This window comes from Kuraishia capsulata, genomic scaffold, assembly GCF_000576695.1.
Source record: "Kuraishia capsulata CBS 1993 genomic scaffold, Kuraishia_capsulata_scaffold_2, whole genome shotgun sequence".
In the NCBI taxonomy this organism is placed as follows: domain Eukaryota; kingdom Fungi; phylum Ascomycota; class Pichiomycetes; order Pichiales; family Pichiaceae; genus Kuraishia; species Kuraishia capsulata.
In genome coordinates, this window is record NW_019172951.1 from 1,253,621 (window position 1) to 1,269,183 (window position 15,563).

At 46.8% G+C, this 15,563-nt stretch overlaps 9 protein-coding genes across 9 annotated transcripts; 4 read left to right on the plus strand and 5 right to left on the minus strand.

Annotated features, from left to right (window-relative positions):
* Positions 1–572: 572 nt before the first annotated feature.
* Positions 573–2,251, plus strand: KUCA_T00001959001 (uncharacterized protein; the record flags this gene model as incomplete). Its single annotated transcript, XM_022604192.1, has 2 exons — positions 573–595; positions 658–2,251. The coding sequence occupies 2 exons, from the start codon at positions 573–575 to the stop codon at positions 2,249–2,251; spliced, it is 1,617 nt and encodes a 538-aa protein (XP_022457998.1).
* A 440-nt stretch (positions 2,252–2,691) lies between these two features.
* Positions 2,692–6,117, minus strand: KUCA_T00001960001 (uncharacterized protein; the record flags this gene model as incomplete). Its single annotated transcript, XM_022604193.1, has 1 exon — positions 2,692–6,117. The coding sequence occupies one exon, from the start codon at positions 6,115–6,117 to the stop codon at positions 2,692–2,694; it is 3,426 nt and encodes a 1,141-aa protein (XP_022457999.1).
* Positions 6,118–7,863: 1,746 nt separating this feature from the next.
* Positions 7,864–8,673, plus strand: KUCA_T00001961001 (uncharacterized protein; the record flags this gene model as incomplete). Its single annotated transcript, XM_022604194.1, has 1 exon — positions 7,864–8,673. One exon carries the CDS (start codon positions 7,864–7,866, stop codon positions 8,671–8,673), a length of 810 nt encoding a protein of 269 aa, XP_022458000.1.
* Positions 8,674–8,771: 98 nt separating this feature from the next.
* Positions 8,772–9,285, minus strand: KUCA_T00001962001 (uncharacterized protein; the record flags this gene model as incomplete). The annotated part of the gene is made up of 2 exons (XM_022604195.1): positions 8,772–9,198; positions 9,269–9,285. 2 exons carry the CDS (start codon positions 9,283–9,285, stop codon positions 8,772–8,774), a joined length of 444 nt encoding a protein of 147 aa, XP_022458001.1.
* A 174-nt stretch (positions 9,286–9,459) lies between these two features.
* KUCA_T00001963001 (uncharacterized protein) lies at positions 9,460–9,648 on the plus strand (the record flags this gene model as incomplete). The annotated part of the gene is made up of 1 exon (XM_022604197.1): positions 9,460–9,648. The coding sequence occupies one exon, from the start codon at positions 9,460–9,462 to the stop codon at positions 9,646–9,648; it is 189 nt and encodes a 62-aa protein (XP_022458002.1).
* A 618-nt stretch (positions 9,649–10,266) lies between these two features.
* KUCA_T00001964001 (uncharacterized protein) lies at positions 10,267–12,768 on the minus strand (the record flags this gene model as incomplete). Its single annotated transcript, XM_022604198.1, has 1 exon — positions 10,267–12,768. One exon carries the CDS (start codon positions 12,766–12,768, stop codon positions 10,267–10,269), a length of 2,502 nt encoding a protein of 833 aa, XP_022458003.1.
* Positions 12,769–13,031: 263 nt separating this feature from the next.
* On the minus strand, positions 13,032–14,018 carry KUCA_T00001965001 (uncharacterized protein; the record flags this gene model as incomplete). Its single annotated transcript, XM_022604199.1, has 1 exon — positions 13,032–14,018. The coding sequence occupies one exon, from the start codon at positions 14,016–14,018 to the stop codon at positions 13,032–13,034; it is 987 nt and encodes a 328-aa protein (XP_022458004.1).
* Positions 14,019–14,379: 361 nt separating this feature from the next.
* Positions 14,380–14,916, minus strand: KUCA_T00001966001 (uncharacterized protein; the record flags this gene model as incomplete). Its single annotated transcript, XM_022604200.1, has 1 exon — positions 14,380–14,916. One exon carries the CDS (start codon positions 14,914–14,916, stop codon positions 14,380–14,382), a length of 537 nt encoding a protein of 178 aa, XP_022458005.1.
* Positions 14,917–15,154: 238 nt separating this feature from the next.
* On the plus strand, positions 15,155–15,520 carry KUCA_T00001967001 (uncharacterized protein; the record flags this gene model as incomplete). The annotated part of the gene is made up of 1 exon (XM_022604201.1): positions 15,155–15,520. The coding sequence occupies one exon, from the start codon at positions 15,155–15,157 to the stop codon at positions 15,518–15,520; it is 366 nt and encodes a 121-aa protein (XP_022458006.1).
* Between the last annotated feature and the right edge of the window lie 43 nt (positions 15,521–15,563).

Genomic DNA, 15,563 nt, shown 5'->3' on the forward strand with positions numbered 1-15,563 from the left:
TCAGGAACAGTTCACACTGCAGTATCCCCCACCCATCTCATCTCGGAACCAAACGGCTGCAGCAAGCCAGTCAGGGCTAGCCAACTGGCGGTTAACTCATAAGAAAAAAATCGTTGATGGGGAACAGAAGAATTGAGTATCCAGTTACCGCTACCACCAACATCTCGACATTTTAGCTTCCTGTGTGTTTTCTGAATCATCTGCCATAGTTTTTCATCCTTTATTTCATCCCTGATTCACCTGCAGTGTCAGCCTAAGCTGCGTTACTGGTGACTCGCGATCACCTCACAGTCTCGCCATTACGGCCTGTTAAAATTTCCCAATTGTCTCCAAAGTAGCCATAATTAGACAACTCCAAGTAATATTTAACCAATGTATGAGAAAAACATGCGTTTCCCCCACCGGTTCTGCCCTTCCCCATTTCATCTCCACCCGAAGTGTGGTTACTGAAAAGTTGAAGCATGCACGCGTATCTGCCAGAGTGAAAGACCAGGTTGAGGCCACGATAACCCCTCCAGCACCGCTTACTCCCGGCTGAAATCTCGATCTTTTTACCCTGGTTCACTGCTGAGATGCATACAATTGAGAGGGCCAAGTAAGTGATCACAATATCAATTTGAGCGAAATCCGGTTACCCCTACTAACTGCTGACTATAGGAAGACACTATCCTCGTACCGAACGGTGAGACAGCTGTCTTTGGCCAATGTTTCAGACGAATATAATCCCACGGTGCCTTATTTCTCACGCTCGCTTTTATGGAGACTTCAGCTGATAACTAACTACGAGAATTCGGCACCGGAATTGACGCCTGCCAATTCACCTGCTGATCGAATCGATGTTAGGTTGGATCGGCTGCAGTCGTCCCGGCGTGCGTATGCTGGCCTTTTGAATGATTTCCCTGTGCCATGGGACCAGCTTGATCCTGGAAGTGAATATTATTCACGTGCAAAGGACGCGGACGAATTCGACATTGGAGCCACCAGTCTTGGAAGGACCCGGGTCGAACATGACCCGCTTTCCAGCCAGCGAAGCCCAAGAATGACAGATCTAAACGCCCTCCAGGCAATTGTGACGGATGTAGAACGTCTGTTTCCGCAAATGCCAGCGTATTTTATTCGGAATCTGGCGAACAAACGCGCAGTGGTGGAAATCCTGTTCGTGTGGTGGAAGCTGCATGGGGACACTTACCAACAGGGTCTTCACGAGATTGCTGGATTGGTGTTTGTTGAGCTCTACAAAGAGGCTCTGGATCCAGTAAAATTACAAAAGAAACGCAAAGATGGATCTGAGATTGTGGAGCTAGACGTGACTGATACGGCCATACTGGAGCTCTACGATGTCAACCATCTTAAGGCAGATGTGTACCATATTTTTGCTCGAATAGTTGCTAGACCATATGAGCTTTACTACGGTGAATCGTCCCTGCTTGAGGAGTCCATAAAGTTCAATCTCAAGCTCCATCGGTGTGATAGGTACCACTTCGTTCTGCTCAACAATAAGCTCAAAATTGAGCCGTCAATCTGGCTGATTCGGTATTATCGACTTCTTCTTCTTCGCGAGCTTGGGGTAGATTCTTCATTGCCATTGTGGGATAAGATGGTCAGTTTTGGGTATGTTAATAAGCGAAAGGAGCCTCTGGATACTACGCTGCTTCTCCCATACATAGTGATCATTTTGCTATCTTTGATTCGCCCAGAGACAATGCAGAGTGATTATGGAGAAGTTATGTATCTTTTACTGCACTATCCAGTGCAAACACGAAATGAACGCACCAATAAGAGTGTCAGATTCAGCAACGACATCGACGAGGACGAAGACGACAACCACCATATTGACGATGATCTGGTCTATGATGAAGATTCTGCTGATTCCGATGTCTCTGGGTCTCCACGTGTGGAAATTGATCCAAATGTCATTATCACAGACGCTATCGTGATGTACAACTCTGAGCCCGAGCTTGAGACTGTGGGAAAGATGGTTGTCGAACGGTACGCCGCTATACACGCTCGAATTCCGCCTGTGGAGAGGACAAACTCGTTGATGAGTCTGATGAGAAGATCTTCAGGGTCGTTTAGAAGGCGTTCGGGGAGCGGTAGTGAGGACTCCAGACGGAGTCCGGCCAAGCTTCAGCCAGAGAAGGCTTACAAACACCCCGATAATGCGAATGACAATTCCAAAAAGCCTGATTTTGAAAGAACAAGGCTGGAAATGAGATTGCAACGAAAAGTGAGCAAGTTGATGAATAAGTGACAAATGATTATAGGGTAGACGAGACTATGGTTGAGATACTAAAGGCAAGGCTGCAAGAACGACGACAGGAAAGACTATAGGTGAGAGTAAATAACATGATAAACAGTTAGATAGAGGATGCATATATAAGACTCTGTCTACGGATTGTATATATCTGGATCTATAGGCTGATAATGCAAGCATATGCACTACTACAGCTCAAACTTAAAACATTGCATAACTGCATTGAAAGAGAAAGAACAGTAGCTTGTGAAAATATCAGAATATAATAGTAACAGAATCTATTGTGTTATGTGACACTATTGAACGGGAAACAACTAATAGCAGATATTTGGCATCCTGTAGTCCGTATCCTATCTTCGTAGTCATCTTGCATCACCGTTAATGCATGCGTATTCGTAATATCGTATCTTAGTACTTATATCTCTGCACAGATCTTTTTAAGACTCTTCATCTGCAGTCTTGATCTTCTGAAACTGATCCAGAAGCTGGTCGTAGGCAGCACTCACTGCCTGCAAGTCATCTCTACCACCGTAGTCAGGTTCCGCACTATCGATAGAATCAGTATCTGAGAGATCATCTTCCTTGCTCTGCTCCAAATTATGCAATTTATCACGAAGAGTCGTGATATCATCACCATTAGAAGTCTCAGAACCTTTTCCAAAGAGATCCCGCAGCGAAACACCCTTAGCCTTGAGCGACTGGAGTATCTTTGCAACATGTTTGATATCGCTTGCTTCAAGCAGAGCATGTGCAATTGTGTCATTGGAAATGTTCCAGGGGTCGGCATCCTTCTTTTCAGCGAGACTTGACAGACGCAGAGTTGAACCTTCGGCCCGGTCTTTTGACCGTAAGCTGGTTCTGGGCTCATCCAAGCTGGAGGAAGAAGCATCCTCTCCTTTGATCTCTGTCATGGTGTTGTCAGCGTCTGTTATTCCATCAGCTGGTCCGTCACGAGCATCCCCTCTTTCAGCGGGAATGCCTATCTTAGAAGGGATAGTCGATTTGTAAAGGTTCTGGATTTTCGAATCAATCAAGGACATTCCACGCTCCAAGGAAGCATCGATCACACAAAGTCTGACTAAAGTCTCCTTTCCATCCATGTTCAACTTGTTCTTGTGCTGAAGCTTGAACAGTTCCGTCATTGTTTCGTGGATACTTTCACGCACCTTACCGGTCTCTTCCAGAAATGTTTGAGCTTTCTCGGAATCCAGGTCCTTGTCGTGCAAAAACTCGGCCATGGTCTCTGTCAGTGACTTTTCCCCCTGTTTGATCAGCCCTTTCGACTGAACAAAAAAGTTGTTGTCCGTTACCGAGGTCGAACCGTAGAGTGCACGCTCCATATTCCGCATGGTGTACAATCCGATCTTCTCCTTGAGTCTCCCGGGCATCTCATCCTCGTTAAACTCAATTGTGAACAACGACTGCGAGTTCTTGAGCCCCTGGCAGATTGCAATGCACGTGGACTCATCAAGGTGGTTGCCCACGATTGACAAATAAGTCAGACTCTTGCAAAGGGGTAAAGTTTCTGCCAACGATATCAACGGCCCAGGTGTCAGCTCGTTGTTATCGAGATGTAATCTCGCCAACTTGGTGTAAAGAGGAAGGAACGTTGCCAATGGGGTTGTAAACGCTGGAAAGAGCTTTGGATTGTTAGACAGGTCAAGATACCTGAAGTTTTGGAGTTGTGAAAGCGTGCTAGTCAGATTTCTGACATCTGGTGAGTCAAACAGACCAGTGCAATTCAACGACAAAAGCGCCAATTTTGAAGTTGAAACGGTCTCTTTTGTGTATTCAATGAATGGTTTCAGCGAATTGCCGATATTGTTGTACCCTAAATCTAACCCGAGCACCTCTAGGTTGTTTTTGAGCCAACGGGCAACAATTTCACAGTGCTGAGGACTCAGATCGTTGTATGCTAATCCCACATTCCGAGTAGATATTGAAAGTGCCATGTCCATGAAGTTTTCGAAGACCTCGAGGTCGTTGATCTTGCACCCACTCAAGACGATACTTCCAATTCCGCCTCTAGCGATCAGAGTGGCCGTGAGCAGCGGCCAGTCCATATCAGATCGGTCCTGTGAGTTGCACTCCATCACCTTTGTGTTGGATTTAGAGCCCGACCTTGCCTTTTGTGTGTTGGTGCTCAAAGATGGACATTGTGTAATATCAAGCTGTTTGACCACTTTGTTCATAGATAAAAACCAGCAAAGTAGCTTCCAGCCCTCGGCATTCATGGGTGTGTTTCTTAATGACAACTTTTCAAAATAACGTTTGCTCACCAGGGCCGACAGGATGGTCCGGAACATCTCTTCTGTGAGCGATACTCCGTCCAGTGACAAACATGTGAGTGGAGCAATCCGAATGAAGTCCGAGAATGCGAGAACCTCTATCATAGATGGTTTTGGATTGCGCAATTGCATGTACAGAAGTGGATCAGTTGATCCTTTTGGAATCTGCTTCAAAGTAGCTGGAATGGGCAAAATCTCACGCAGATGGCAGCACCGAGTATACAATTCGTCAAGCTTGAGAGTCACCAGCGGTTTGTTCATTGCTGGAGAACTCGAGTGCCGTTTCACCATTGGCTTATCAATCTTGACTCCCGTCTCGAACTTCGATTTTGGTTCCGGGGCATCGTGATCAGTGCGTTCTGGGGCTGGTGATGGTGGGGTGGAATCCAGAACCATGTTGTTAGTGACTTCGGCTCCAGGAGGCGGTGACCCGGGATGGTCCATCAATCTCAAATGACCAGAACCACCCACAACAATCCCAGCAGCGGCTTGTAGTCTTTCCTCGGGCAATATCTTGTGCACAATGATTGTTCCGTCCTGGTTGACCTCGACGTTACCCTTACGAGGCGTTCTGGATGGGATCTGTTGCGGTGGATCGTTGACGAAGACAGTTGTAGCAAACGCCACGCGTTTCATCGGCTTCATATCTTTCAACAGTTTTATTGGCGGGGTTTTTTTGCATTTGACAGGCATTGCGTGCTGCGTCGGTGGTGACTGGGGCTGCGTTGGTGATGGGACCCTCGACAGGTCCGTTAGAGTCCGCCTCCTTCCAAGCAGAGAACCAAAAACCGTCGGTTTCTCCGGCTGAAATGGTTGACATTGCGGGCTTGGAGGGACAGAGTACTTGGGATGGTCCACAAATGCAGAAGGCAGCTTCGGGATTGCAGGATGAGGAGGAATTGGATTTCCAGCAGCATCCAGCTTGAGAGAGCCCTTGGGTTGCTCTTCAAAGATCGTTGACGAGGAGGAAGAATCACGACTTGATGGACCCGATGCCGCACTGTGAATTTCCTCAAGATAGTGGGATAGCTTGGGATCCACATGGGAAGCCGGGGCTTTATCGGCAGTCGATTGCGCAGAGTGGTCGAAAGTGGGTTCCAGTTTGCTGGGTTCCGGATTTGCAATGCTCAAACGATGTGCTGGAATGGGACTGCTGGAAACAGGCTTTTCGGCCCGTTTGCCGAGCAGTTTCTTGAAGAAACCAGTCTTGGGTTTGGAGCTATCGGCCACATTAGAAGCCGTCCTCTTGAGAGCAGAGGTGTCGTATTTGGAGGGGGCCGAGTGTGAACCGGCATAATTGCCTTCCGTTGTTTTCGACCTGCTCAGTGGAGATGTTGTGGAGTTGACCACGCCTGTAGAGACGGTAGCATTTGTTGTGGTAACCGAAGCTGGTGACTTTGCAGTGTTGGAATCAGCATGAGACGGCGATCTGATTGGCTGGAGAAGCGAGGAGAAATGATTCGGTCTAAGAAACCAATCAACCTCGCCGGGAGAGAGCCCAATCTTTATGGCCGAAGCTTCGTCTTGGAGCCTCCGACGCAAGTCCGAGTGGTCGTTAGCTTCCTGGTTTGACATCACCTGTGCTTGTGTTTTGGAGATGTGCTGGTTGTAGAGTCACAGGGGTAGCCAAACTTAGCAGAAGCAAAAATGCAAAAGTATGCAAGATAATGAGAGCAAAACAAGCAAAACAAACCAGTACGTGGTTGTTTAGTGGTGGTTCCAAGATGTTTGTTTCTCCTTAGAACAGGCAGTCAATACAAGTGAGGGGGGTTAAAACAGACGTGTGTTGCGCAATTTGCGGTCAGGCCATCTCCGTGATACACGACTGTTGCGAAAACCGGGGAAGATACGTGAGGCTTAGGTGTCACACGAAAGGTTTTAAATACCCGAAACGCGGGAAAGAGCGAAGGCTCGCAAAATCGAAATGTGTTTGGTAATTTTTTGTGAATATTTCAATAGTAGGAGTTATAAAAATGATACAGTGATTTTTTTTGTTTTTTTGTCTTTGTTTCTGCTTGTCTATTCGGCCTGTGCAACTGCTCCGCTCTTTGAAAGTCCTTTGGGTTTGGCATGCAGGGTCCATTGTGCAGATTAATGGATACTTCTGTATTCCTTCTGTCACTGAGACAACTACATTCGTGAGTGTACATATGAATACAAACTGAAGTTATAAATATCCGAGTACTTTGTGACCAATTTCTGATGACTAATCTTGCTCATTTCCATGTTTTTCATTGCCGATGTTTTTTAACAGCACCAGAACATTGTCAGAACATCATCACTAGCATCCGCCAGCAGAACAGCGCTGGAGCTTTATATAAATAAAAGAACAAAAACTTGCAAGACATCTAATGTCTCTTGCTCATTTAACTCCTCATCAAATGTACCAACAAGAATCGTTCTCAACCACAGTGAGACACGGATCGGGCAGTCTCACTTTATTCTCATGCTGTGAGCCAATAATGGGCCTAAAATCGTCGCAAAAGATCAACTTCAAACCCAAAGCACACGGGAGTTTCAAGATCCGTCTCTTTTTCAAAAATCGCCAACTAAAACGGATAGAGTGCCTTCCTGTGGTTTAAGCGTGGTGATGATGAACAGAGTGATGCTACGTGCAACTCATCAGCCGATCTCAAGTCCCCAGATAAATTATGGAGTGAACTGGAAGCTAGTTCTCAGTGAACTGGAGTTGGAATCAGCTGCAAGACTTATTTCTATTACTACCCACTTCATATTGATTGCATTTACCGGTTACACATCACCAATCCACCGACACAAACTTGTGCAGCCTTGCAGCCGATCATATTGATTCGGTACACGAGCAATTGTGACATTACTCATCATCGCATGAGTACTCGCCATTTAGCTTGGATTCTCATATTGCAATAGAGTGTTTCCTCGCCTCAAGCTTCTGCTTCAGGCAGGTGTTGCCGGCACTGCAAAGCAGGAAACTCTCTACGAGGTTTATGTAATCACGTGACGTGTTTTGAGCCTCACTTTGTGGTATCTGGCCGAAACAGGAAACTTAGCCCCGGTCACGTGATGCTTTTCGAGCTCAAATACAGGACCAACGTACCTAAACAGGCAGTTCATAACGATAAGAGACTCGTACAGGAATCTATCGAAAAAGAAAGCAGAAATTTGTGCGAAAGAATGCGGTCTCTTAAACGATTTAGGTAAAAAGCTATAAAGACGCGATCCGCCATGCTCTTCTAGTGCCATCCCGTCTGTTCGTTTACGGAGTTCACCCACCGCTCGCTCAAATACCCCAAAGACTACGCTATCGCATAAATACACCTAAAGACCGTACAACTCGCCACAATGGTCTCAGTCGCGTCAAATGTCTTGGGAACTATAGGCACAGTTCTATGGTGTATCCAATTGGTTCCTCAATGCATCGATAATTATAGAAAGAAGGATTGTGAGGGCCTGCCTCCACTAATGCTCTTCATCTGGGCTTGCTGTGGTGTGCCGTTTTCCATATACCTCGTTTCCAGCAACTCCAACATTCCCGTTCAAGTTCAACCTCAGGTTTTCACGTTGCTATGTCTTTTCACATGGGCACAAACGCTTTACTATCCACCAGTGAAATTTCCAATGAAAAAGGTGGCTCTATATTTGTCGCTGTTCCTGGGTGTGGCAATTGCATTGGAGGTTGGCTTTATTATTCCGTTGAGAAATCTTTACGTCCACCACGGTGTGCATTGGCCTGTATTGATTTTTGGAATCATTGCCGCAATTGCGCAGCCTGTAGGACTTTTTCCACCAATCTATGAAGCCTATAAGCGCAAAGGCAGGGTTGTGGGCATCAACTTCGGGTTCCTGGCCATTGATCTGGGCGGGGCCTTCTTCTCATTGGCGTCGCTGGCTGTCGCCAAAAAAGTCGATTTAATGGGGTCTATTCTTTACTCGATCGTTGCCGCGCTCGAGTTATCTCTTGTTATATCGCATTTCATATGGTGGATCCGCGTTGGCCGTAATTCACCAGATGAGGATGAGGCAGTTGAGGACCCCGACACGGAGGAGCTTCAGGCTGAAGCGACGTTTGTGGATGCGGAGACAGGTATTTTAGATGCAGAGACCGGTTCACAGGAAAAAGTGGCTGAGAAGGTAGTTGTTGCTGAGGTGTAATAATGAACATCTGGTCGCACCCGGCTCTGCCCTCCACTTAAAACACTTTCATGATAGGTGTGGCATACCTAGATTCAACAGCATAATTTCACATTGTTTCATGGCTCATCTTCCAAAGACTCTAGTTCTTCCTTCATGTAGGCCTTGACTATGGCCGGGTCATTCATCCAACTATCGTCCCAGTCATTCTCCAGCAATTCATCATTTGCTGCAACCCAAAGGTAAAATTCCGTTTCCACAGTAGTACCGTCGCATTCCACGTTGGCGGGCCTTCGCTCGAATTGACTTCCTTCATACCAATCCAAAAATTGCAGATCGGAGTCTCTGAGGTTCCTGATCAGTACTCCTTCTACGGAATGACCCTCACTCGCAAATACTGCGGGATACTTTGCGTTCTTAAGCATGCACCGTCGATAGCTCTTTAAGACGGCATCCGTAAACTCTAGTTGGTCCGGGTTTCCACTTTCATCCCCTTTCAACACCATTAGTGCAATACGCGGGTTCATAAGGGTTCCATAGCAACTGCTCCAGCAAGTATTAGTATACCGTTGATAGTCTAATGCAGGCCGCCGAAGCAGCAGAAAAGCATACCTACAATAACGACCTCGACATGGAAAGTCCACCACCACCTAGCGCGAAGCGTATAACAACCGTGTATGGTTTTAATCCATCTCCTAAAAGACAAGCAATTATAGACTTTTAAATGGTAGTCGTAGAAACTGAGACAATAAAGCAGACTCCGAGAAAGCCAGAAGCAAAGACGGCGTCGGCGATGTTCCAACGGTTATGTCAGCTGCTATGCATGAGACGGGTCTCCAGATGCGCGAGCAACCGCCAGAACTGGTGGAACGATTTATTGCCCAATCGGAGTCACGGGCGCAAAGCCACAGAAGAAAAGACCCCATGAATCTCGAAGCCAAAATTATGTTCAAGTCTAGGAAAATTACGAAACGCAGAAGGGAATCCCAGGAATAGCCGATGGACAGCAACCTAGAGACCAGACGGATGTTGCAACTGCGGCGGCGATCCGGGGTGGGGTAGAGGCCGGGGGTAATTAGTGCGGAGCTCAACGGAGCGAGCCAAAAGTGACCAGCAGAACATGATGTAAGGACCAGGGGTGCATTACTTTGGAATGTGAGTGAATTAAGATATTAACTTGGAAGTGATCAAATCCATCTAGTGTTGCTACTGCTGCTAATTGAGTTCATTTAATGCGATATAGTTCTTGACAGTGGGCCCAGACGGCAGCTGTCGAATTGATTTTCATGCAGGTATAATAATATCATGTAATGTTCACGCTTTGATATGCACCTCGTCATGGGTTGGTAGAAAAGTTTTCTGGAGAGATTCGGATCTTTCTAATCTCCCCGACATCTAGATCTAAGGTTGGATCTTCTTTTCTACAATCTTCTCTATCTTTGACCCGAGACTGGGTATCAGCTACATCTCTGCGTGGCTCCACTGTCACAAATTGTATTACGCCAACAGTACGTAGTTCAATAGACACGTCAAAAAATTAAAAAGGCCAAAGAGTCCAATCAACAACAAATTTGGACCCTTTGCCTGGGCCTCCCTGAAAACCAGGCATGCGAATTACAATTCCGAAATGTCCGTCTCGGAGGCCTTCAATCCCATCACATTCAAGAACAGATTGAGATTTCCAATGAATTTGGCCGAGTCCAGTGAGTTACCTTCCTCGCTCAGAACCCGGGCCTTGCCCATGATTCCGAAAATCTCGTCTCTAACCTCGTCAACAATCACTCTCTGGTGTTGAAGTTTACCTGCCAATGCAACAGACGCTAGGAACTGCCAGATGTACGAGTCATCATCCGGCTTAAACGAGGCCGATTTCGATGAAGACAGGGTTGGTGGATAGATCAAAACCAATCTCTCTTCGAGGTTGGCAAAAAGCTTGTCGTAAGTGAGGCTCCAGGCCTCGAGTTCAGCCTCTGACAAATTGGCATTGGACTCCTGCTTGATCAGTTCAAGGCGCGAAATCAGCACGGTGATAAGTGACAATCCAATCTTCGAGGTACATACAAACAAAACGCTGTTGGAGCTCTCAAGCTCGATGATGAAGCGGAGGACCTGCTCGAAGCTCGCCTCCGAGATGTATAAGACGAGAGTTTTCATCACTGTCATCTGGAACACGTTAATCTTTTTCTCAACAGCCTCTGGAATCACAAAGTTGGATGTCTCGTAGTTCTTGTAAGAGCCTCTCAAAACAACATTCAGCTTCTGCAGATTGCCAAAGAGACAGAGCAAACAAGCATTCTTCTGGTCTGGAGTCAACAGGTGGAAACAACGGGAAAAGAGTCTCATTCCCTTTTCATAACCGAGCAAGGAAATGAAAGGATGTTCCTCTTCATCGGAGACCACATCCAAGACATGCAAAGCCTCAAAGAGCTCTTCTGTTGAAATAGGTTTGGCTTCCCTCTCAAGAGTCTCCAAGCCGAGCAAAATTGAATAAACTTTTTCGATGATGTTGAGCTGGGCTTGTCTGGTGAACTTGGAGATTTTTGCTGGGTTACGGTTCAACTGTTTGAGCTCGTCCTCGGTAGCGTTCTCGCTGCGCTTAACAACAAGTTGCTTGCGTGGTTGACGAATGGAGCCAATACTCACCTTTCCAAGAGCACCCTCACGTGCCAAGGTACCGGTTCTCTCTCCTCTCTCCTTCGCCACAGTAACGGCCTTGGATATTTGTTGCTGCATCCTCTGCAAAGCAACATCTGCTCTTCTGTTCTTACCACCAAGTCTGTGACCTGATTGGTCAAGGTACTTCTGCGCAATGTAGGACATGTCCTCAGCACCTCCGCCCGGATTTCTCAAAATCTTGAAAATCTGGTGGTAAAAATCTTCATTGAAAGGATCCTGCGAAACGATTTGCGAAAGCTGGAACCGGGTCACGAAGTCCTTATCTCTTGGAGTCATAAAGCCAGAGCTACGAGTGATGCGCGCAACCTTGTTTGATCTTATGATCAGCTTCTCTCTTTCTTCAGGAGTGAGATCTTGTCTTGGTCTTTGAATCCTGCCACGGTTCTGCGGGTTCTGCAGATACTGTGGATTTTGTGAATGTTGCGAGTATTGTCTCTGTTGGTAGCTCTGTTGTTGGGCAGGTTGAGTTGGGTGCTCACGAACAGATGCAGAGCCCAAAACTGGAAACTCGTCTAGAGGCAACTTCTGGCCGTTAGATGAAGCTTGTGCTCTTGGCGCACTCTGTGGTTGGGAGGGAGCAGGGGTCTGAGCTGGAGCCTGAGCTTGGGTCTCAGCAGGCTGAGCTGGAGCCTGAGGTTGTGGAGCTGGAGCCGGAATTGGAGCTTGAGCTTGAGCTTGAGCTTGAGGATGAACTGGTTGAGCTTGTTGTTGTTGTTGTTGTTGTTGTTGCTGGACCTGTTGAACCTGTGGAGGGCCCTGTGGTTGGCCATGCTGAACCTGAAACTGAGCAGGAACTTGCTGGGCCTGTTGAGCCTGAGCTTGCTGGAACTGATGCAGATGCTGTTGCTGCAATTGAGGAGGAATACCCTGTTGATTTGGCATGCCTGGCATGAACATGGGCGGTTGACCCGGGTACCCTTGAGGTGGAAACATGAATCCAGGAGGAAGCTGACCACCAAATTGCTGCTGGAACTGCTGGAACTGCTGGGGGTTCACATTTGGAGGCATAATGAACGGATACCCATTCTGGCCATACATCTGTGGTTGCATCATCTGAGGTGGCTGGACTGGTCTTCCCATCAGTTGGGCTTCAATTTCTTCCAAAGAGAGAACCTTTGGTCCACTTGTTGGCGCACGTTGTGGCTGCTGCTCCGGCACTGTCTGGTCTGACCAAAGAGATGCCATTGGCTTCAACACATCTTCAACTATAGGCTTCTGGGCTGCTTGTGCATAACTCAGGTGTTGAGCCTGTGGTTGCGCTGTCCCAAAATCGAAGTCGCGACCTGTCTTGATATCAGCACCAAAGGTTTCGTCGTTGAAGGCATCTTCTTCTTCCTCGGGGTGTTCTCCTAGACCTTCGTAGGTGTCTTCAAAGTCTAACGTTTGAAGGTCCTTGTCTGCCTTTGGCGGACCACTCGTGTCGAATCCGAAAAACGACATGTCTAATCAATATACTGAGTTCCAACGGAGCTTTGGCGATGCAAATTACCTATGGAGATTCAACGATTAATTGATTGTACAATGGTGATAGTATTGCTCGACGGAGAAGGGTGACTGGGCAAAATCTCGACGAAGGAGGATGCAATGGGCACGACAAAACGGAAGTGGGTCGCCCACTACTTAAGATATTGGTTGGTGAAATTTATGATTTTTGCGTTTAATTTTGCCAATTGAGCATTTCGAATATTTCTTCGTTCTTACCTTTATCTGACCTCAAAACGTCTGCCACTGGCGGTCTTCCTCTCAGCTTTCAGTTCCTCGTCATCGTGCTCACGTCTGGCTCTGTTCAGTACCTTCATGAACCCACTAACCCTGTAACGCATTCTCTGGTGCAGATAACACTTCACGATCTTGATATGGTAATGGAAATAGGACCTAAACAATTCGATGTGTGTGATAGTATTCCACTTAGCATCGTCAGTAGAGAGATGGCGTGGAAACAACACGAAAGTGATGTAAGAAGTGTCTTTGGCATTTGCTGTCTCGCGGATCAAATGGCGAATCTCTAAAGGAGGTTCCTTGTGTGAGTTGATAACTTGTGGCGCAGTCTGGATGGACCGTTTACGCGCATCACTGAACTCTTGGAGGAATACCTTGGAAAACACCTTGTCCTGCTCATCCTTGAAAATCGTAGAGAAGATAACGGTGACTCTATCATTCGATGGCTTCACAAATATGCTCTCAGCATCACGATAATGGATTTGCAAGACCTTTTCATTGGAGTTGTTGGTGGAATCCTCGCCGTAGATGTTGTTTGGATCTGGTGGCTGTTGCGCAGACAGCTCTTCGTAGCGTGCAAACGCCTTCAAAAATGGTGCGGCAAAACAGTTTCTTTTGAGCAGCGATAAATTCTCGATAGCCTCGCTCTTGGCTTCCTCGGACCCGAAGTTGGTGGTTTCTAGGTCGACATAGATACTGAAATCCCAACCGGGTTCAGGCTGGTCCAGGATCTGGAAACCAGCATATTTCTCGGCTAGAAGAGCCAAAACTCCATGTTCTACCAAATCCGGCCAGCACTTGATGTTAATTGAGAGTAAAATCTTTGTTTTGGACTCGGGCGTCGAGATGTGGTAGGTGGTGAAGTCAAAATCCGTGATGATACGGTCCAAGGTGATAGGCTGGTAGTCCTCGGAGAAAGCAGCACCAAAGGCTTCCTGAATTAGGAGATTCTGCGGTTCCAATTGTAACATTGTGAGCGTTGTGATTGAGGAATGATGAACGGAACTGAAGATGGAGTGCGAAAGTTATCCAGGTGTCAAGTCTTGGTTAGTATGAATGAGGCCAGCCGATCCGCTGACCCCTTGAGCAGGGCTTGTAACCGCGGTGAACGGAACGGCTAATTCGGTGAAATAAGACGACCGGAGGACGATGCTTTATACGTTGGAGATTATAGATTTTGGACATATTTGGTAATATCAATATAGATATGATATCCAAAATGTTAATTGTCTCTTTGCTGTTAAAGTTTCGTGGAATTGCTTATTCTACGTGTCAACCGTTGCATGTCCTCTTAGAAGTCTATGTTTCCTATGTACAATATTCAGTCCTCTCTCACGTAGCCTTCGCGGGCTTTTTAACTCCATATTTCGACCTGGAGGTTCCACGGTTGGCAACCCCGCTTAAATCCAATGGGCCTCTGACCAAATGGTATTTAACACCAGGCAAGTCCTGCACTCTTCCTCCTCTCACCAGCACCACGCTATGTTCCTGGGCATTGTGGCCCTCACCCGGTATGTAAGCATAAACCATGTTTCCATTCGATAGCCTCACTCTCGCCACTTTACGCTGAGCAGAGTTTGGCTTCTTCGGCTTTTTGATCATGACTCTCACCACAACTCCCTTCCTCACTGGACAGGCCATCAGATCAGGCGAGTCTGTGGGTCTTTTGGGCGTCTTCTTTTTACCTCTGCCTTTTTTGGTTTGGTTCAAGGTAGCCAGCACTTGTGACGTTGAACTGAAGTTCGAAACAGGTTGGAGCTTCCATTGTATTGGTGATTGCATCAAGGTTGGCCTGAACGTCGGCCTGACCGCAGACAAAAGTCTCGGTGCCGGTAATTTTGCCACCGATCTTATTAATGATCTAAACATGGTAACAAAGAACCAAAAGCCCGTAGTAGAAAAATGAATAGGAGTCGAGCTGATTCCGAAAGCTCCATCTACTAATACGGCGAGTTTTTCAAATCTCCAGTTGACGAGCGATGGAAGAGGGGTTACCCGGCCTCTGAGTGCCCTCGCCAAAATCACCAACCAAAAGCCAGCCATTGGTCAAATTGGTCAAGCTTGTCTTTCAACACCAGTGAATAATCACCAGTACAAACCCCAGAAGATGCTCAGATTATCGTGTTCCAGACTCTTGAAGGGCTCCAGAGCTTCTGCTTTCCCACTCAGAGTCCCATCTCTTGTCGCCCAGGCTCAGTGGAGACAGTATTCAGCTGCCCCAGCCTTGACCAAAGACATAATCCAAGAGAGAATAGTCGAATTGTTTGAGTCTTACGACAAGACTGCAGGAAAGGAGATTTTGCCTTCTTCTTCATTTACCAGAGACCTTGGATTGGACTCGCTTGACACTGTTGAGGTGGTGATGGAGATTGAGAATGAATTCTCTATTATTATACCAGATCATGAGGCTGATGAGATAAAGACCGTCCAGCAGGCGATCGACTTCATTGCTTCTCAGGATGATGCTTGTTAAGGAGATAGATGAAAATGGCCACCAGAGTCAGAAAAGAGTCAGA